Genomic DNA, 22,567 nt, shown 5'->3' on the forward strand with positions numbered 1-22,567 from the left:
CTGTGAAAAGCTTTGAAACGTCTCAACGGAATATTAAGGCGCTATATCAAATGCAAGGATTAATATTATTATTATTATTTAACGCATGCCGATCCTGGATTCACTTCACTTTAGAAACAAACAAATGTATTTATTTCTATTTATGCAGGGCCCCTCAATCAACTCACCTTCTTCCGCGCCTGCTGTTCTTTTGTGGAATGTGCCTTCACGTGCTTTCTGAGGGAGCTTGGGTCCGTGTACCGCTTAGTACAGCCCGGGATCTGACAGGCGTATGGTTTCTACAGAAAAAAACGGAGAGAACAACAGCAGCTTTAATGTGACAGACTCAAGCTCATCATGAGGTCTCATCCTCTGCACTGCACACACTCTTTATCCTGGTCTCTGACTAATCATCTTCACTTGGATCTAAAGCACAATGCCATGCAAAAAACAGAAAGACAGGTTTACCGATCAACATTCGTTTACCAACAGAGCAAATAACTGAGTGGTGCATCTAATGTGATAGCATGTGAGTCATCAAGCAGGCAGGAAGGGTGATGTCTTCCTCCTGCTCAGATCCCTCCACCCATCCACCCACCAGCAGTTGAGACTCGCCTATTCCCTGCTCTCTACCTTTTAACCTCTTTAGGATTTGAATCCGTTTTCATTTCCCTGAAAGCTCTTGCAGCTGACTTTGGCGATTATACTTACAATCATTTGAGCCCCTGAGACTATGAGGCATAGTCAGAAACGATTAGCAACAGAAAGCGGTTAGGGATTCAGCTCAAGAGACAGCAGAAAGATCCACTCAATGGTACCTGATCACTACAGGAGAACAACAACTGGGAAAGACAGAGAGAGAAAAGGTAGAGATAAGAGTTTAGTTTTGATGTGTGTAAAGAGAGGGGTTCAGAAAGCAAGTTGTTTTTGCAAACAGTTTTGAGCAACTTATTGACTGCCATGGCCCCACCTGCAGTGACAAATGATTTCAAGGGGAAGAGCAATTCTAGGCACTTTGTGCTTCCCGCACCAATAGTGTCGTGACCCATTCTATTTTGTTCAGTAAGTTTAGCAAATTTTCACTTATGAATAAAAGTAAACCCTTTTTTTTATCATAAATGACAAGAATATTAATGAACGCAGAATAAAATTATGCTGGCTTTATCTTTCAGGGTTACCAGGAGCTGAGTGGGAAGAATCTCTAATCTGTCCTTTCAAGTCCTGCTGTTGAACCAGACTGGTTGATCTGTCATCAGCAGTGCACTGCAGTACTGCGGACCTGCCTGGCTCAGGAACCGGACTATCAAAATCACCACAGAGGGTTGATTCACTTCCCGCATTACTTTACCGAGCATGTCGCATTGGAGCCAGCTCAGTTCCAAAGAGTTCCCACTTACCTCGAGGAGGATTTAAATCACATTACAGTTATTTATAAGTGCACTGGGACAAATGGAACTGAAAAGCCCCATATCAATAAGTTGGCTGCAATGGAGAACATGAAGAAGGCCTGCCCATGGATTGGCTGTGACTGATGGATGCTTAAAGAGGAGAATAACTCTTTTGGTGTTCACTGGAAACCAACCACAATTGGATAACAACTGTTTGGGCTTTGGAAGTCTCAAGATTTTTCCAAAATATCACTCCTTTGAAAAATGCCCATGCATTGGGGATTTAGGAGGTGATTTTGAACTGCGTTGTTAAGTGTGAGAATGTGCAATTTAGAGTGAAATTTTTTCCGTTATATTTCCAATTCATTTGAAAGCTAGCGCTTAGCCACAAGCAAAATATCTCACCAGGGAGGGAGATAGGGTAGGAGAAATCTATTTGTGGGTAAAATGTATACTGGTGTGCACTTGAATTCCCAATATAAACTTAAGGTGCGAACTTTAATAACCAGCAGAGTTGTGTCCAATTATATTGACATTGTAAAGTGTTTTTGTTGCAGACAAGAGAACAGTCAGTGGGGTCCTGAATATGACCCTACACAAGAGGAAAGAGTCAGGTTAGGCTGAAAACCCTTTCCTTCTCACTGTCATCTCAAATTGGCTTGACTTCTTTTGGAAATCATTAAACATTTGAACATGTTGGCTGCACTAAGGTTAACAGAAGCAGTGGGGTTAGAACTTTTGTTTTGTGACACTAGGTCAGTTGGCATTGGTGACGTACCTAAGGCTAAGAGTTTCTGAATTGAATGCAAAGAAACTTGAGGGAGATTACAGGACTTCTATAATGGGTAATGTTCTGGACTCAGATAAACCAGATCCACATCTCCAGACTCATGGATCTCAAACCCACTCATGAGCCAGATGGTTATTTGCATTCTGGAGGCTTTGTGTGATCCCTTTGGAGTTCAGAGAGCATCTACTCAAAGCTTGTCAGGAGAGAATGGGTAGGGTGGTATCCTCAAGGAGGAATGTTTCTGTGGACAGTGGAACAACTGACTTTTACAGAGCAAATATCATTTTCTCATTCCAAACTTACACACTCCTTCACAACCTGTCACACTTGTTCTGGTACAACCCAGTATTTTATGGGAATATGGGTTAAACAACATGTTTAACCAAGTATGCATACTCCACCTTACTAAACCAGTCCGGAACTTTGGAATCTTGTTTGACCCTCAACTATCCTTTCTACCCCACATCCATGCCATGTCCGGCTCTGCCTTCCCCCATCTACGCAACATTTCCAGGCTCTGCCACTGTCTCACACTGCAGACCACCGAGAACCTCATTCATGCATTCATAACATCCAGGCTCGACTACGCAAACTCCCTGCTTGTTGGCCTCCCCAACTCCTCCTCCATAGGCTTCAGATCATTCAGAAATTTGCAGCCGGTGACCTCTCCTGCACCAGGCTCCGTGACCCTATCACCCCAATCGTTGCCCGATTCCACTGGCTTCCCATCACACAGAGGGATCAAGATTCTGGTTCTCACCTTCAAAGCCCTCCACGGTTTTGCTCCCCCCTACCTCTGCGATCTTCTAATCCCCGACCAACCTGCCCGCTCCCTCCGCTCAGTGGGCTCTGGCCTGTTTCACGTCTCCTGACTCACCCTCTCCACCATTGGTGGGTGAACTTTCAGCCACTCTGCCCCCACCCTCTGGCAACTCCATCCCACAATCCCTTTGCCTCGCCTACTCCCTTGCCTTCTTCAAGACCCATCTCAAGACCCTCCTATTTGACTGTGGCTTAGGTCACCCTCCTTCACCTCCCGCCCTCCACCCTCCTGATTCCGACCCCAGCTCGGGTCCGAAACACTGATTATCCAGCACCTTAGATCATCCTCTCATTGTGAAAGACGCTATACAAATGTATTTTGTTGTTGTTGTTTAATTATTCAAAAGTTACAATAATTTAATGGTGACCAATAATTTAATTTAACAATGATTGAATTTAATAGTGATCGATGATTTAGTGGTGGCAAAAATTTACATTGCCCTAAAATTGTTGAACAACATAGAGTTTACCCCAACTTTTTTTCTCTAGCAAAAATAAAATAGAACGGGGGATGGGGATGGAAGAATCGGTTTGGTGGGGTTTAATTTGATGATATTCATTTTTGCAATAATAATAAAATTAATAATAATAATAATAATCCTTGCATTTGATATAGCACTCTTCACGTCGGGAGGACGTCCCAAAGCGCTTCACAGAATATACTGTAAAGTGAATTGACTGTATATTTGTAGGCGGACACGGCAGCCAATTGCGCACAGCAGCATCCCACAAACAGTCGTGGATTGAAAATGACCAATTTATTATTGTTTTGGGTTTTGGAGGGATTATTATTAAGCATGTGGAGTAAGGAAGCTTCCACAAGATTTCGCCCTGCCTGGAATTGAACTCAGGTCTCTCGCTTGCAAAGCGAGTGCTCTAACTACTGAGCTACAGAACTAATGCTTGCATTTGATATAGCGCCTTATTACGCCTTCTAGACATCTCAAAGCATTTGTATTCGTTGCACTAATTGCAACTTCCATTTTATGAAATTTGCAAATTGTGACCCTTAATCTGACAAAATCCGAACAAAGGCAATGAGCAAACCTGAGCCTTTTCCCACTTTGCTAATTGGGAAACTGAGAGCTGCTTATTCCAATGCCCAGAACTTACAATTCAGATATTAAACCCATTTGTGAATATAAGCGTTAGAAAATAACAATACATTAAATTTGTATCGTGCCTTTCGTGTCGGAAAGATATCTCAAAGTGCTAACCCAGACATCCTCAATAAACATTGGGAAAGCTGAATTAGGAGTGGCAAATGAGTTGAACAAAAGTAATTTCATCTACAATATGATAGTTATGATTTTCAAAACAATTTCTCCAAGGAAAAATGTTGCTACATTTATATTATTAGTGCCGTTGGAAATACGGTTAACGTTAATAAATAGGATTGAGGCAGTTTACATCACGCAGAAGCATTACATCTTATTCAAAAGCCAACAGAGGGCATCAATTGCTCTGTTCCTTTTGTGATTAGTGCTGTAGAATTTTACACTGATTAAAAGAAGGTGTTAGAATAAATTAGAGATGGAAGCAGAGAGAAGTGTTAGTTCACAATTCTGGCTCTTCATCATGCAATCTGAAAGATTAGGTTTGGGAGTGATATGGATCATGGGATCTTACTGTGTCTAAGTGTGTCCTCTGATGCTTGGCTCTGTCGCTGGAGTTGCTGAAGGCCTTTTGGCAGCCTGGATGCTGACATAGGTAGGGCTTTTCCCCAGTGTGGCTTCGTAGGTGAATCTTGAGATTTTCGAGTCTTGAAAAAGCCTTATTGCAGCCTTCAAACTGCAGAGGAAGTTGAGAGAAACTATTACTTCACGAAAAACAAAACTGCTAATTTCTCTGCAGTTTTTTCAACACTTCCAGCAGCAACATATATTTCTTACACCTCAGTATCCAACTTACTTTCTTAATGTTTTATTTGGTCAATCAGGGGTCTGATACATGGGGAAACCCATCACCATTCTTAAGAGTATCCAAATCAGATAGTTCCATATGTGTATGCCACCTTCACCTGGAAATCTCCCTGTGTCCAGAATGGGATGCAAACTCTCTCCTTGGAGGGATGATTCCCACTGATCAATATGTGCTGCCAATCTCTACCTTTGCTCCTAGCTTCCTGCCAAACCATTGATTCACACTAGGTGTAAGGATGAGCACTTGGGCTGCATGTTACTATTATTGATGACCTCTGGAGAAAAAAGTGGGAGATTTCAGGATATGATGAAAACCTTTTGTTGCAAGCATTCCTCCTCTGCTACCTCTTATAATATAAATATTTAATTAAAATGCATTGACTCCAAACAAGTGAACGTCTGAAAGAAGCTGCTGTACATTTTCGAAGATTGTTAAAATGCAATAATTTGCTGATTTAGTATTTTATATCCTAATAAAATGCTAAAGTAAACAGAAACAGTTTCACCTCTGTTAGCTGAACATGAAGAAGAAAGAATTGGAGGGACATAGGAGAGGGGAATGGGAGTGCTTGGGGCTCATATAGAGTATCAATACTGGCAAGGACTACTTGGGTCAAATGATCTATTTCTATGACCTATCACTCTAGGTAATTCTACACAACAGACTGTAAATTATACTAATTAAATTGTTTGGCCAATAACTATATTTTTATTAAATAATCTTTGCTTTACAGACTTGTTTTTAGCATTTTATTTATAACTGTGAATAAATTAAACAAAATGTATTATCGTGAGCTTACGATATTAAAATACTTCCAAAGAAATTAAATTAGTGGTGAGTAGCTCTTGTAATATTGCTATTTGTAATGTATTGCTTATAAATGAAATACCAACAGAAATTGTAAACAGAATATTTGCATTTTGTTGATACAAATAAAATCTTATAAATATGGATGCAAAATAATTCAACATAAAAATCAGCCAGAGCCACAATTAATTATTTTTGATAATAATAGAGAAATGTATTAATAATGAATTTATTGTGAATATGCTCTCAGTAAACTGACTCTGGTACTGGCATTTGCAATTGGTAAGATTGGTTTTAGCAAGATACAAATTTGACAAAGAGGCATGAGCCTGGTTTGCTGAATTGCTTGGGACTGTAATAGATTGTGTGATCGAGTACCTATTGTGTAGCTAAGTGCTAGTCCTAGAGCAGCTCATGTTTAAATGATACAACACAGGCATTTAAGATGGTTTGGGGGGCTCTCATTAATTAACTTAAGTTACAACATAAGCCGAGGCTTCATGGTTCACTACGTGCTCTTAGTCACAGAGAGGATTAAAGCTTGTGGGAAAAGGACAAAGAAAACCCACAGCAATGTGGTTTGAAAGGACCATCTCATATCTAAGATCTGGTTCATAACTTGGCTCATAACATCGCAACATTTCTGAGGATTAGGTGATGTAAAAAAATTAAGTCAATAGCAAGACGTTGTCTGCAGAAGATGTCTTTACAGTCAACCAACGCTTCACTCACATTCTTCAAGGGCCCACTCTAGGTTGGAAACAGCTTAGTGTCAGAATATTTACAAAGGGCTGACTTCATTCCCACTGCAGCCAGTTTATGGGAGATCCTCCAGCTCACATTCCAATGGGGGAAACATTCTGCAAGTATTAAACCGAGCGCACTACTTCGTCTGGTGCAGCTTAGCTCACTTAACCATCAACGTGACCTTTCTCCTCAAGCTTCTAAAGCAATGTCCAGGACGGTATTTAAAAAAAAGGCTTTATTAGCTCAAGTTCTCCTCATTCTCCTCATGCCAGGCAACACATGTGGTGTCCAAGTATCTCAGAATATAAAACGACATTCAAACCTACTCCAAACTGGGTCGATTTAGATTTATTTGGAAATTACAATTAAAGCTTGATTTACACAAACAATTCAGAGGTGCTTCTCCTGTAATACCACCGAACATATACAACAGGACACTTTGAGAAGGTTCAGTTGCTCTTTGCAAGGCTTATGCTAATGTTGGAGACACCATGCCAAAAGCCTTGCATGGTCTGTGAACTTTTGCTTCAGCTGCTGTTATGAAGTGACAAGTGTATCCTAGATTGTTGAGGCTAATTGATGACTGTTGTTCTTTTGCTCCAGTGTGTGTTACCAATGTTGTTAGTTGATATTCAGATTGGTTTAATAACAATGCATCCTAGTACCCTGTGGCCAAGTAAGTCTGTTTTTGTTCTTGGTCTCAATTTCTTTTCTCACCATCTCAAAATATTGTGAAGGAGCAACAAACAAGGCAAACAGGAAGCTGGGCAATACTGCCAAATCAATTGAGTTTAGATTTTCAGATATGCAAGGAGAATAAGCAATTTTGGGGGGTTAAAAAGTAAGCAATGAATAAGCAATAAGCAAGCTGACAAGCTAGAGCCCTTCAGTCTTGAAAAGAGACCTCTCAGTGGGGACCCTATATATAGCTGTATATGATTATAAGTGGGATTGAGAAAGTAAACTTAGAACAACACTTTTGGTTAAATAAAATAAAAATACCAAATACATTCTTGCTTTTGATACAGTGCTCTTCACATCGGGAGGATGGCTCAAAGCGCTTGGCAGGATTCAACTTAAAGTGTAGTGACTGTCTATCTTTACAGGTGATGCATCGACACCAAGGACAAATGCACACAGATTAAACGTTGCAAAGTGGAATTTCAGAACAGACACCAGAAAGTATTTCTTTACCCAAAGGGTAATGAATGAGTGAACAGGTTACCAGGAAGGATGGTTACCACAAAATCAATTATGTACCATTTGTATTCAAAATAATGTTTGCAGTTTTATAATTTATAATTCATAACATGATAATATAACTATTGCTAAGGACCTTTATTATTGCAATTTGAGTGCAATTTTCAGTATCACAACATACAAGATGAATATCTACAAAACCAGTTAACCCAGGCAGACCGGAGTTTCCCTAGACCTATTCACAGTATAGTGTTACACTTACTAAACCTATTTCATTTGCCAGGTAATAGGCTAATAACTGCAATGAATTGTAAAGCAAAGTATCATAAAAAATATTTCTGAATTTCCTTGATGCCACACAGACATAAAATGTTTAATCTCTAGATTAGAGAAAAGGAGGGTAACAGGGATTTTCATAGATAGTAGACAGCATAGACAAGGTAAACTTGGAATGCAAAATCCAAGAAAGTGGGACAAGACACCATCAGGTTGGAGTCCTGTAGCTTAGTGGAGTCCTGTAGCTTAATAGTTAGAGCACATGCCTCGTAAGTGAGAGGACCTGGTTCGATTCCCGGCAGGGTGAAATGTTTCCTTACTCCACACGCCTCTATTTACCTAGCAGTAAGTAGGAACCCGGTTGTTAGTTGATTGGCAGATCACTTTCCCGGGGGTAATAATTCCTTCAAAATAAATAAAAATAATTTGGTCACTCAATCCATGGCTGTTTGTGGGACACTGCTGTGTGCAATTGACTGCCGCGTTTCACCCATAAAATATGCAGTCAATTCACTTTACACTATATTCTGTGAAGCACTTTGAGACGCCCTGAAGATATGATAAGGGGATATATCAAATACAAGTAATATTATTATTATCAAATTAAAATTAAACAAAGCAGAAAATTCTGTTCTGTTTTGGAAAAATAGAACCATAGAAATTTATGGCACAGAAGAGGCCATTCAGCCCATCTTGTCTGTGTTGCCTTCATCAAGAGCAATCCTTTCAATCTAATTTACCTGCCCTTTCCCCATACCCCTGTACCTGATTCCTTTAAAAGTACTTATCAAGTTCCCTCTTGAAGGCCAATATGGATTATGCTTCAACCACTGCTCCAAACAAGACATTTCATAGCCTAACCACTTTGTGTATGAAAACATTTCTCCTAACCGCCACAAACGTGTTTCCAATTAAGGAGTGATAAATATTTCAAACAGTTTACCAGGTGGGGCAATAATAGTAGAAACTTTTTCATAATAATGATGTTAATAATAATAATAATCCTTGCATTTGATATAGCGCTTTTCACATCTTCTAGATGTCTTAAAGCGCTTCACAGAATAGACTGTATAGTGAATTGATTGTATATTTATGGAGAAAACGCAGCAGCCAATTGCGCACAGCAGTGTCCCACAAACAGTCGTGGATTGAAAATGACCAATTTATTATTGTTTTGTTTTGGAGGGATTATTATTAGGCGTGTGGAGTAAGGAAACCTGCCCAAGGTTTCGCCCTGCCTGGAATTGAACTCGGGTCTCTCACTTGCAAGGCGAGTGCTCTAACCACTGAGCTACAGGACTCCATGATTCCAGGCCTCCATTCAAACAAACTGGATGTTATGGGGTGAGTTTTGGTGTCAGTGTGATATGTGCCCCTGAGTCACAAGGTTGTGGGTTCAAATCTTATGTCAGGACTTTGAGCTCATAGTCGAGGCCAAAGGATCTCAAACTGTGTTATACTGAGCCTCCCCAAGCTAAGAAAAATAACAATAGTGCTTCCCTGTAGTTTACGAAGGCAACACATCGTGGACCTGCTCAGTGTACATCCCAGTTTTAAATAAACAACATCATATTTTTGGCTCCTGTATTATGCTGGAAACTCCACTGCTGCTATTACTTTGTCTTGTGAGGTACCAGTATGTTTTTCTCCCATTGTCACAAAACAAGCCATTTTTCTAATAATTATTTCTGTTAGAAAAGAATTCTGCAAAATATTTCTCACAACTTTTTTTTAAATCAACAACGTCCTGCTTTTTTAAAAAAAAAACATATTTGTAGGCATGAGAGTCGGCTTGGCTGTCTGCACACATGAGTGAAAATGGTTCCCGCTTTAACCTTGAGAGAGGCTGGTCCGTGCTCACAGACACCCCAGCCAATTCCATAGGTAAGGATTTATTTTTCGAATGAAGTGTTGGGAGGTATGCAACTGGTGTCTCCCCTGGCACAGGTCTGCCCAAAGTGCTTAACAATCCTGATTTAGCATCCAAGCTGAGGGCGGGAACTGAGGAGGTTGGGAGGGGAAGGATGACTGAAAGAGTAGTCAACAAGTTACATTTGGGGTTTTGCCTTGAAAAAGAGGAGGCTGAAAGCCCAACTGCTTTTGGTGGGTCGGGTAGAGTGGTGACATGGAGCAGACTGTGAGCTGGAAAGGAAAGGCTGCAAAGTTCTGAACAGTTTGCAGCTAGCGTAGGGAAGAGCCTGGTAGTCTGGCAAGCAGAGTGTTGGCATAGTTGGGACGTCATCAGTGCCTTGGGACATCCTCCCGACGTGAAAGTCACTATACAAATGTAATTTGTTGTTTGTTTTTGTAGTGAAGCCTGGGCATGATGAATGTATGATTGCGTTTACACAAGGTAAATTCAAATACATTTTGTCACCAGCAACGGCATCAAATGTTTGAAGATTAATCATGCTGTTCCTTTCTGATCACTTGCAAGTCAAAATTACACACTGAACATAAAGGATGTAAATTCAGAATCTGCATTCATTTGGGGAGGTAAGGAAAGCAAATACATAATTTTACATGGGAAATTCCTGTGAGGTGCCTGCGCCTATATTTTTGCAATGCGTGTCTGTGTCCAGCTCGTGAAGGGGTCCTGAGATATTCATGTATTTTGGCCGTTTTTCTTCCAAGTTGAAAATTATAACACTTTATCAGCAACACCAAGACCACATATATTTGGCCTTTGCTCTTTGGAATAGCATACACTACGTGCTCTGTCGTTGATGAACTTAAGGGTAATTTGGAAAGATATATCCGTACAGAATTACGAAAGTGCAGAACAAAGAAATGACTCAGGACTCCAGAGAGGTGAGAAATGGAACTGTATTGAAGCAAAATGATGAAGTATTTACACTGCTTACATCCCTAACAATGTTTGTGCCATCAGTGAGCTATGTTGTGTGTTTATTCTTCCACTGGTTTCTCCCTGCGAGCTCACCAGCTTGATTTGGTGCAGCAGTAACCTGTCAAAGGGAAAGAGAGCGGCATCCTTGAAAGTAAGTGTCCCCAGCGTGTGGGGTGGGGGAGGAGAGACAAGGCCTCACCGTCTGAAATCTCCACTCACCACAGAAACACATTCTTGCTGCACTTTGAGACCCCCTTTGAAGGTGCCTCATTGTGGCTGCTGCACATCTCACCCTCTTTCTTCTTCAGTGCTTGGTGCTCTACTAAGCACTGTCTCCGTCAACTACCTTTCCTTCTATCATCTATGTGCCACAGTGCAGGATAACAGCTTGAGGCAGTATTGGACTGTCAGGCACAGCTGGGTGTGTGTGGCTTGTACTGCATGTCTGATGTCAGCTCCATCCTTCCCCTTTGTCTCCTCATTTTCTTTATCTTCCTCATCCTCGTCCTCCTCTAGGGGCACGATGGCAGTGATGTCCTCCTCAAAACATGTCATCCAGCTGCTGCTGATGTAAAGGAGAACACAGGGAGAGGAGCTGGAAGAAAGAAATGAGAAGTACGTGTGCAAGCTTCTTAACAAAGCAGACCTTCCCTGATGACCAGGGAAGGCACTGTACAGGTAATTCACATCATGTACTGCGTGAGATAAAGCTGAATAAGCATCAGTAACCGAATACCTGGTCTATATCACTCCAAGGCACCCCAAACTTCCTCATCTTCCTCCGGGACAAGAATTAATGGAGCTATCTCCTCCATTGTTGGTAGTTGCTGGTACATCCCCCTGTGTTGCCTGTTGTTGAACTAACTCCCTCTGAGAAGGAACCATGTACATCAGGTCGTCAGGTTCTGTATTTTACAGGTCCCCGTTTCGGGGAAGACATGCAATAATCTGGGTTTATTGAAAATTATGCTATAGCCACATGATCTGGCACTGTTGGTCTTACCTTTGCCATCTCCTTGGGATAGCTGAAAGTTTTCCGGACCGTCGGGCAGTACAATCCGACCCCAATGGCAACCAGTCCCAGTCGGTCCCTCACTCAGTCACTAACTCCTCTTTTGCTGACGTCGGGAAATATTTCCAGTGACAGTGAATAGACGATGTCTGAACTCCATTATAGCCTCAGCCACGGCCATCTGATTCCAACTCAGGCCTTGGGTGTCCCCTGCTCTCAGTTCCAGCTCCTTCCATTGACTTTGTTGCGGCTCCATTTCACGTTCAAATCAACATTTGGAAGCTACCAGCATGCGGTAATTGGCTCACTCTGAAAAAGGCTTGTGGCTGGCCATAGTTAGCCTGCTAGAGACTAACACTCAGGAGGAGGGATATCACAGTTACTGTGTGCCACAAATAATATGGATAGGGGTTCCAGACACCTTTGCTCCAGTACCAATTGGAATTTTGACCCAATGAAATAATAATACCGATAATCCTTACAATTGATACAGTGAGGACGTCTCAACATGCTTCAGAGGATATATTGTAAAGTGTAGTGACTGTATATTTTGTAGGCAAACAAAATAGCAATAGTAATGGATGGAAAGGAACCAAAACGTGATAGCCAATTTGCACACAACAATGTCCCACAAATAGCCAAGAAATGAATGACCAATTTTATGTGGGGAATTGTTGGCTAGGACACTGGGAGAAACTCCCTTCCTTTTTCAAATAGTGCCAAAGGAACTTTAATGTCCACCTGAACAGACAGACAGGGTCTAGGTTTAACGTCACAAAAACATTTTCATTCTTGTTGTCATCACATTTGTTACCTCATTAAAAATGATAGCGTTTATACAATGGATCTGCATGGAAAAAATCTATTGTAAATCTCCAAATCTGCATAGAGCACTCAGAACTGAGTCTGCTGGTTTACTGACTGAGGCCTAAAACTTCTAGAGTATCCCATAATAATAACAGTTGAATTTGATATCAAGTCGTCAAAACATCTCAAAAGTGTTTTACAGAATTTACAGTGAAGTTTAGTTACTGTGTATTAGTAGGTGAAAACATCAGCCAATTTGTGCACACATGCAGATGAAGAATCATTGATGTCCTTTAACGATTAACTTTCCACCCTCCTAATCCTAATCCAATAACAACAACAACAACCTGCCCCTCATACAGGGTAGTATCCCCCCCAGTCTACTCCATTGCCCTCTATTCCCATCTCCATCATGTATGCAAGGATAATGAATAACCAACCGATTTGAATAATCTTAAACATGATCTAGTGTTTGGATATCCACAAGTAAGAATGATCAGACTTCATTCTTCCACACATTGCTTTGTTATTAGCACATAAGGAAATTAAAGGCTATTCAATGAGTCAAAGTAAAAGAGATGAAGTTAATGGCCTGTATTCCTTTGCCAGTTGGTTCCAATTGAGGCTGCGTATAATTCTGTTTGATGTGGGTTTAGGATGTTTATACTGGCAATAGGCTATTTGAACACATGTTCAAAGGAAATACAGTAGGCACAGTTATTGCAGTGTAACATGATGTGGGAAGGCAGTGCGATGATGCGCTGAGCTGCAGTGAAATGTGAACATAATAGTGCAACACAATACACTGAGATGTGGCACAGAATTAACACCTGTCGTCTAATCTCAGCAGACTCAGGAGCAGGTGCTTCTCCAATGGGACGAAGGGTGCACGGCAAAGTCCAAGAACCTCACTGGTGAAGAGTGTGAGATAGGCTGTCCTGTCTGTGTGTGGCTGGGTGAGACTCAAGCAAGAGGAAGAAGAGAAATACCTCCCTTAAAACAAAAGAAGTGTTATTAGCCCCAATATTAGTAATCCTTACATTTCACACAAAGCCTTTCATGTCAGGAAGATGTCTCAATGAGTTTCTTTTGCATACAGCTATGGAGTGAGAGACCAATTCTATCTGGCCAGGACACTGTGAGAAACTCCCTTCTCTTTTTGAATGGTGCCGTGAGATCTTTAACGTCTCATCCGAAGGACGGCATCCCCAACACAACATTGGAATGTCAGCCTTGACATTGTGAGTTCAAAATCCTAACAAGGAGTTTAGACCACAACCTTCTGACTCAGAGGCCAGAGTTCTACCAACTGAGCCAGGCTGATGCATATTAAGTCGTGTCCATGAAATCTAACACTTCGAGAACAATATGATCACCGTGTGTGGTACAACTGTACGATATATATGGTAAAGCATGATAACTTACAAGGTTCAGAAGTGCTTACAAACAAGGGTCATGAGTGATCTCCAGATTGTGTGTGTCCCCCCATCCCATGCCCCTACACACACACACACCACCATCAACCATTGACTCCTCTTAACTTAATCTTCTTACCCTCTAAATACGGTAACAGAATGAATTGAAAAAGATTAATTGTCAATTTTCCTTTTAAATGAAATGATTTCAGATGTGGTTGCTGAACATTTGTTTCCCCGCTTATGCCAACTGATGTCAGTTGTGATGTTGTAATGTGGGGTGTAACTGCAAAGGGATACTCTGGGGTCTTTTATGATGGGATTGTTAAAAGGATGCACAAATATCGAATCCTGTGGGACATGTTAGGGTTAGAGTTAGGGTTAGGGGTCTCTTTGTGGTTACCCCCCATATTACAACATCGGCTGATCTCCTGCTGACCGCTGGAAGTCCTCCTTGACCTCAATTAAAGATGTTAAACATGAGATCAGCACTCGAGCATTCAGAATGCCATCTTCCCATTACAGCACTAAGCTGCTTCTTAAATGAATCCAGAGTCCTAGTTTCAACCAACCTTCTTGGTAACCCATTGCAGTCATTATTTACCTGCTGAGTAAATAAATACTTCCTGGTTTCTGTCCTAAAATTCACCAACAAAATACACAGTCACTACAATTCATAGTAAAGTACTGTGAAGATCTTTGAGACATCTTGAAGATGGGATAAGGCACTATATCAAATGCAATGATTAATAATTATTAAAATAACTCTTCATAATCCTGAACCTGTGTCCACTAGTCCTACTACAATGGTGTATCTGATGGTATTACCTTGGTTTACTCTCTCAATGCCATTTGGCATCTCATTGACTTTTATAAAGCCACCTCTTCCTATGTTCCCAAATTTTTCCTATTTACTAACTTAGCACATACATTAATCTTAGCACCTATATATTTTTCTATGGTACTCAGTTTCTCACTGGATGTTATGGTACCTTAGATGTGAGAGAAATAACAAACTCAAAGAGGAAGATTTCAGGAGCATTAGTTTAAGAGAAGGGAGTGAGCAATTGTCACAGTATTGAGTGACAGCCATGGAGATTGGTCAGCAGAGGTTTACTCAGATGATATTAGTGATGTGAGGTTATTGCTATGCCTGGAGACTGGGGACCCACCCACAGGACCCCTCACTGTCTCTCCCCACCCTCTGCCAGCCTCCTGGGAAAGGTCCTGATTTTACTGGGGCAGATAAGGGGAAGTCTAATATAAGTTTCCCAAATTTTGGATTGGATAAGTAGAGAGAGAAATCAGCAATCCAATAACAAAAAAAGAATGAAATTAGAATAATGACAGGAGAAAAAACTGTGAGATTAGCAGATATTTTTTGCACGTTGGATATTAGATATTGGAATGCCATTATACCAGTTCAGTACCTTCCTGTCACTCTCTGTGTTGCCTCTCACGAGGTTGTATGAAGCACAAGGTCGGGTGGAGAGTGATGGGCAGAGAGGTGGAGTGGAGGTGTGGGGTGGGGGTAAAGGAGATACACAAACACCTGAAGGCAGTGGGTGCAGTCACCACCACCCCGCCCCAACCCCACTTATTACCTCCGCCACTGTGTGAGAAACACCAAATATAACCTCTGAAAACAGCTAAAGTGCAAAACAAAAACGTCTGAAGAGCAAAATATCACAATCTCCCTGCAGGATCCGTTATGCTCTCTGGCTCTCCGCTCTCCCTGGCAGCCTCCGGAAATGACTGACCTCAGTCCGACCTCTCAGGCTGACCACGGAGGATCCAATTAGCTCTTGCCGCCCGTTTTGCAAACATCACAAATTAGAGCCATAGGTGAGTGCTGACTCCAATGATCGAATAATCTGAGCTTTGTGAGTATACTTATTCATTGTCTCTTTCCCAGACAATCCTTGCCCTTTAGTCTTTCTGTACGATCTTTTGGTTTGGTTTATAGTTCATTCGGCACCGAATGTGGGGTAGGATTCATTCCAAATGTCCCATCAACAATCAAACATGATGCTAGTTCAGCTTGTTAATTTGTTACTCTGCCACTCTTGCCCATTGAAAACACTGTCTAACGTTAACAGGGTTGATGTTCTTCAGATTGAGTTTCAGTACTGTCTCTGATGTCAGTGGAACTGAAAACATGAAGGATCTTGTGTCAAGGTCACCTATTTGATACCATTTGACTTCAATTAGAAGCAGAAAGTACAAAGTCAGGCAGGTCCATCATTCATAGATCCATGCAGCCCTATTATTAGACACAGGTCAATGAGAGATGCAATCCCTGTATCTTAACAGGCAACCTTATACCTGTGACTGTAAGTCAAAGCTTCTGACCGTATCCTTGAGGGAGCTCAGAAAGCCTAAGTTTCGTCCCTTTACTTTGCAATTCCAATCCACTAGAAATAAAGCACAATGTTTCAAAGTGGACTTTAGCCATAGATTTTTCTTATTCTGAGGCCATCAACTTTGAAACTCGCAAGCTAGTTTGCAATTTATTTATTGTTTCTTCATCACCAATGTTTCGGGTGCTGTCACAGTTTAATCGCCCAGTCCCCAATACATTTATAATAATATCGTCAAAAGGCCTGCATTGGCTTGGGGTTCAAAGGAGAAAGTTTGCCTTATATGTCTGACCAAGTGATGATTGAGAGTGCAGCAGCAGCAATGGCAGGCTGGGTCAGTGGAGTTGTTCTGCTCAGACACACTGAGTTGCAGGTTGGGGCATTGCAGGCAGCTTATTAGGCTCAGTTTCAAGAACAGATCATCTGCTGCCGTTTGTACGACTCCTGAAAGACAAAGTTGCCATTCCACCAACAAACCACAGAGCCTTTCATTTAATATTTTCTTTTTCTCTCTTTTTTTCTTGCTTGGCACTTTTTTAATACAAAAGAAAATTATGCAAAAGAACAATTCTGCACACTTGTGGAGACCTGTAGTGTATTGGTTAGAGCACTAGCCTCACAAGTGAGATTCCTAGGCAGGGCAAAACCTTAGGTAAATTTCCTTGATCCACACACCTCTGCTTACCTAGCAATAAGTAGGAACCCACTTGTTAGTTGATTGGCGGATCCCTTTCTGGGGTAATAATGCCTCCAAATAAACAATAATAATTTGGACACTCAAACAATGACTGTGGGGCATTGCTGTGCTGTGCGCAATTGGTTGCCGTGTTCCACCCACAAAATATAGTTTACAGTATATTCTGTGAAGTACTTTGAGACGTATCAATGACGTGATAAGGTGCTATTTCAAACGTAAGGATTATTAATATAAGAAAAATTTAATAATTTCTCTTAGCGCTTAAAAAAACTTAAGGAAAGAAACATTTCTTATTATGAAAAGCATAAAAAATTACACCCCCATCTCAATTCCAGTTTCACCTCTGTTGGACATGCTGGAACACCTGTGCACATGTAATGGATGAATTTTCATAACTGGATCTAGATTAATTCTATTTCGAGAGGGGTTTCTATTTCCCCTCTCGACTCTCTTCCTCCTCCTCGCTCCCTCCCTTCCCTCCCCTCACCCTGACCATTTCCCCCCTCCTCATTCCCTCCCATCCCTCCCCTCATTTCCCCCCTGCTCGGGTCATGACCCAACTGTGCAGCGCCTTGGGACGTCCTCCTGACGTGAAAGGCGCTCTATAAATGGAATCTTGTTGTTGTTGTTGTTGTTGTTCCTTAGCATTTCATAGCATCCAGATTGTTTTAAAAATCTGTACAAAAAAAGTTTTGAAATTAAGATTGCATCTTAGAATTAGCTAAATTTTGCACACTCGGAAATGCTGCATACATAGAGTAAACTTGGACCCATGTGAAAATTTCTACCCCTTGGGTGTAAGATAGCTAGGTACCATAATGTCCTGAAATTCTTCCTAGTTTTAGCTAGTTCGACCATTTTATCTTAAAGTTTAAGATTGTATGGAATTGTGAAAAAAGTTTGGAAGCTGTTTTTCTGGTATTCTTAAACCGAATTGACGTTCAATTTAAGACCAGATTTAAAATGTTTCCACGGTCCCGAATGATCTTAAATCTTAAAACAAAATAATTTTACAGACTAAGACATGAAGATTTCTGTCATGTCTCTCATTTTGTTCAAACTGCAGACACCAGGAAACAAAGGCGATTGAATAGAGATGAACCTTGAACTTTCTCTTGTTACATGTGTGAAATTACTTGAGTTAATGAGTGAGACGTTTTGTTTAATAGTCATTCAGGATTTTGAAGCTAATGATAATTCTTTGTAACTTCAAAGGACACGAATGATAAAACTCACTGCTTCTGTGGTGAAATGGAAACAAATGAGTGACATTTTAATATTAATTTGTTGATGAATCCAAAACGAGGGGGCATAAATATAAGATAACCGAACGGAAATCTAAATAGTGAGTTGAGGAGGAACTTTTTCAAGCAGAGGGTAGTGAGAATGTGGAACTCACTACTGGAAGCTGTGGTTGAAGCAAAGAGCATCAGTATATTTAAAAGGAAGCTTGATGCCTACTTGAGGGAAAAAGGAATAGGAGTGGTGGGGCTAGTATGGAGTAGAAACATCAGCACAAACTAGTTGGGCCAAATGATCTGTTTCCATCCTGAATCACTCTATGTATTTCTATATAATCCGGACAATAGCTGAGCGACCAGCATTGCTTGCTAAACTTGGACAAATGGAAACATGGTTATAGCTTGTACAATCTGTAGCTCTCCAATCTGTTCTTCTGGCATTGATGATGGAGGGAACAAGTGAATGCACAATCACATTTTCTTTGTTAATTCGTCTTGATCCAAGACTCCTGACTTTACTGGTAATTCAATTTCCTCAGAACCAAAACATTGGCATACATTTGAAGTGTGGATTGAGAAAGCAGACAAAAGAAAAGAGAGAAAGGACAACAGGCAGCCCCATTAACAGAGGCTCCTCAGGAAATTGGTTACTGAAGCTCTTGCCACTGTTCCGTGAATTAATCAAAAGTTATGATTCCAATGGCAATGGATCATGTCAGAAACCATCACTACAGTGGGTAAACATCAACATAGTACCTACTTCACGGGACATGCCCCATTACAGAGAGGGTTCATAGGAGATTTATTAGGATGATACCAGGGATGACCCATGAATAGACTTAGAGGAATTAGGCCTAGTTTCATTGTTACAGAGAAGGTTGAGGGGTGACCTGATAGAGATCTTTAAAACTATGAGGGATTTTGATAGAGGCAATGGGGAGAAATTATTTCCACAGGTCAGTGATTCAGTTACTGGAGGTCATCAATTTAAGATACTTAGGAAGGGAACAAAAGTTTTTGTTTACACAAACATAGTTGTGAGGATGTTCTTTCAGTTGGTTGAAACAGGATCCATATTCGCTTTCGAGAGGGAACTAGATAGAGACATCTCAAAATCAATAATTTTCAGAGATGTGGAGAAAAGGCAGTTAAATGAGATGGAATGTATTTCATCTGAAGGGCGACACCTCCAACAAAGCAAAACTCCCCAAGCATTGCACTGGACTATCACCTTAGACTGTGTGAATTCAAGTCTCAATATGGGGTTTGAACCCACAACCTTCTAACTCAGAGGTGGGAAGCCCGCTAATTGAGCCAGGCTGATGCACAAAGTGGTATTTTTGTTTTAAAGAGCCACACAGACATGATGAGATGAATGGCCTTCTTCCGAGTTGCATATTTCTATGGATCCATGATATATTTTGAAAGGTGCCTCTCTTTCAACCAGGGATGATTTCTCTTTAATGCCTGCCCAATCTAGTTCAACTCCGATGATAAAAAAGCAATTGGCAAACATGACACTGAATTATGAAATTATTATTATTATTTTTAAATTATTATTTTAAATTATTATTATTATTAAAACATTATGAAGAAGTGCCAAAACTAAGAGTATCTGGATGAATTGGTTCTCTAAATTGTTGGTTTGGTACTAGTTAGAGGAAACATTGGACCCAGTACAGGTTTGGTCTTCATACAATTGCATTAAAACTAGGAATTTTCTATATTAAAACTATACAGGGCCTAAATTAATATTTTTTGTTTGTTCGGTCATGTTTTGTTAAGATTTTATTTGTGAGGCGTTTCAGAGTGAGAAAAAAAATTGATTGCATGTCAAAGGTTTCATTTAATTCCAAAGCTAGTAGTGCTACTTGCGCAAATGCATACAAATTCAAACCATACAAAACCCCATAAAATGTAATTTCCTGACTGCATTCATTTCCTGCTTTGCTGACTTTCCATTAATGAGTCTCAAATAAAAGGATTAGACCTATTTATGTTACATGAATTGTGCGTAGAATACAAAATGGTGACATTCAAAGCTCTTTACAAGCTAAAAATTTGATGCCAAATCCTTGTACAACAAAATGCCTAATACATTGCTTCAATTTATATTGTCTTCACATTTCCAGCCAGAATTATTGCTATTTATCTGGACGTTCTTTGGTCTGTTTTTGTTTAAGGCTGGTGCGCTCCTTCCATCGTTTGTTTGTTTCTGTTGCCCTAAGATGTCTAGCCTTTGTATATTGCCTATACCAAGAATTCCATCTGGATCTGCATATAATTGGTTTAAGTGGCATTTCAGCCCGACCAGAAATCAGCATATTGTTGGATTCAATCTTAACTTTGAAGTTGATTTTCTGTAGTCCTTATTTGTTTTTTTTTAAGCAGAAAATCAGCTTCAAAATTAAGATTGAATTTAGGAGTTTGCCAAATCCTTGATGCTCTGAAATGCTAAGCAAATAATCAAATAATAACATAATAACAATCCTTACATTCAATATTGCGCCTTTCATGTCAGGAGGATTACTCAAAGTGCCTCGCAGAATTTACTGTGACGTGTAGTGACTGTATTTTGTGGGCAAACCATGCAGCCAATTTGCACACAATAGTACCCTACAAAGAGCCGCGTAGTGAATGACCAGTTTTATCTGGGGTATTGTTGGCCAGAACACTGGAAGAAACTCCCTCAATAAATAGAGCAGCAAAAATACAGGTAAAACCTGGCGAGCTGCATTAATTGCAGGGGGAGATCCAGTCCGACGAGCCGGAGCCTTTGCAGACGCTGGTTGTCAGAGAAAGGATGGTGTGATGGGAAGCTGTAGGGATCATGTGCAATGTGCCTGCTAGGAGAGTTGGGCAAGTGGGCATTTACATATGGGCTTGTGGAAATTTTGGGCCTGTGGAAATTAAAAATAATTATTTTTTGGTGTCTGGCCCAGTGTGGCTAGCTTCAACTTCTGGATACCCGAAGTCCAGTAAGCCAGGGGTTTACTGAAGAATAAATCTAGACCCAGGTAGAATTTCTATCTGTAAATCAGCTATATTAAAAAAAGCTATTAAAATAAAAATTATACTTATTAATTATATTTTTACTTTACTAGCAATTTGATTTTCCCATTATGTACTTATCGAATGGTTTACTAACTGTTGGCTAATATGCAGCAGATATCAATTATTTCAATGCTTCATTTGGAAAGCCAAAGCACGTTTTACGTCGGAACGAAGAATCAGTAATACTTGCCAATGCTGTAAGTCCTGGCAGTGTGGGAGGTCAAGACCTTGTAAGTCCAGTTGAAGATATGGAACAATAGAGGTCAGTGGGGAAGTGTTAAAAAAAATCTATTTTAGACGTGGCCAAGGTTTGGCAATGATGCAGTAGTGGAAGAAAACAGTTTTGCTGATGGATTGATTAGATGTAGGGTTTCAAACTCAGCTCAGGGATAATAATAATCCTCGCATTTGATATAGTGCCTTACCATGCTTTTCAGACGTCTCAAAGCACTTCACAGAATATACTGTAAAATGAAACGCACACAAAATATACAGTCAATTCACCTTACAGGCAGGATTTATTACCCTTCAAGATTTCAAGATTTATTATCTTTCAAAAGCAAATTAGGTAGATTTCTTTAAGGAAATAATATCTTGGGATACATTATATAGTTTGGGACATGATGTGTGCTGGATGGTAAAAGGCAAATTGGATGGACATTGGTCTTTGTCTAGCAACTCTTATCACAATAATCAATGCATTTGATAGTTTCTTAATTTTACTCAGATATTCCTAATATGTAAGGACGTTTCTGAGATATATTGGTTCAAAAGATGTGAGAGGTGATATTATCATCGGCGCCAATTATCACATCAACAGTAGTCATCACCAGCCTCTTTCTCCCCTAGGGCAGTGTTAACTATTGACTGCTCTCTGACTTCCTGACTGCATTTTAGCTTGAAGTGACAAGTATACCTTGTGATGTTATCATTGTCCAGAGGTTGGTGGGAGGATCGCTGGAGGCCAGTCAATAATTATCCGCTAGCTCAACTGCAATTTTCAACAATGGGATAACTATCACATCACATCTCGCAACTTCCACCCCAGGGCTTCTTATGAGAGGAAGTAGTTCAGATACAGGAGTCCACCACAAACTCCACGAGGCTCCCTCACACACGATAACATCTCAGGAACTTCCTGTAACATTAGGAATGTTTTATAAATGGCTAAGCTGCTGAATGTAAATTGATTTTCAAAGCT

The 22,567-nt window shown here is 40.4% G+C and overlaps 1 protein-coding gene across 1 annotated transcript in view; it reads right to left on the reverse strand.

The window, feature by feature from the left end:
- The window catches only part of glis3 (GLIS family zinc finger 3), a 281,629-nt gene that overhangs the window by 62,958 nt on the left and 196,104 nt on the right, over positions 1-22,567 (reverse strand). The window contains exons 7-8 of the mRNA XM_042332976.1: positions 4,609-4,770; positions 168-278 (exon numbers count right to left, since the gene is read on the reverse strand). Coding sequence (XP_042188910.1) covers positions 168-278; positions 4,609-4,770 — 273 coding nt within the window. The remainder of the gene's footprint in view (positions 1-167; positions 279-4,608; positions 4,771-22,567) is intronic.

The sequence above is a fragment of the Callorhinchus milii genome, unplaced genomic scaffold, assembly GCF_018977255.1.
Source record: "Callorhinchus milii isolate IMCB2004 unplaced genomic scaffold, IMCB_Cmil_1.0 Scaffold1, whole genome shotgun sequence".
Lineage (NCBI taxonomy): Eukaryota > Metazoa > Chordata > Chondrichthyes > Chimaeriformes > Callorhinchidae > Callorhinchus > Callorhinchus milii.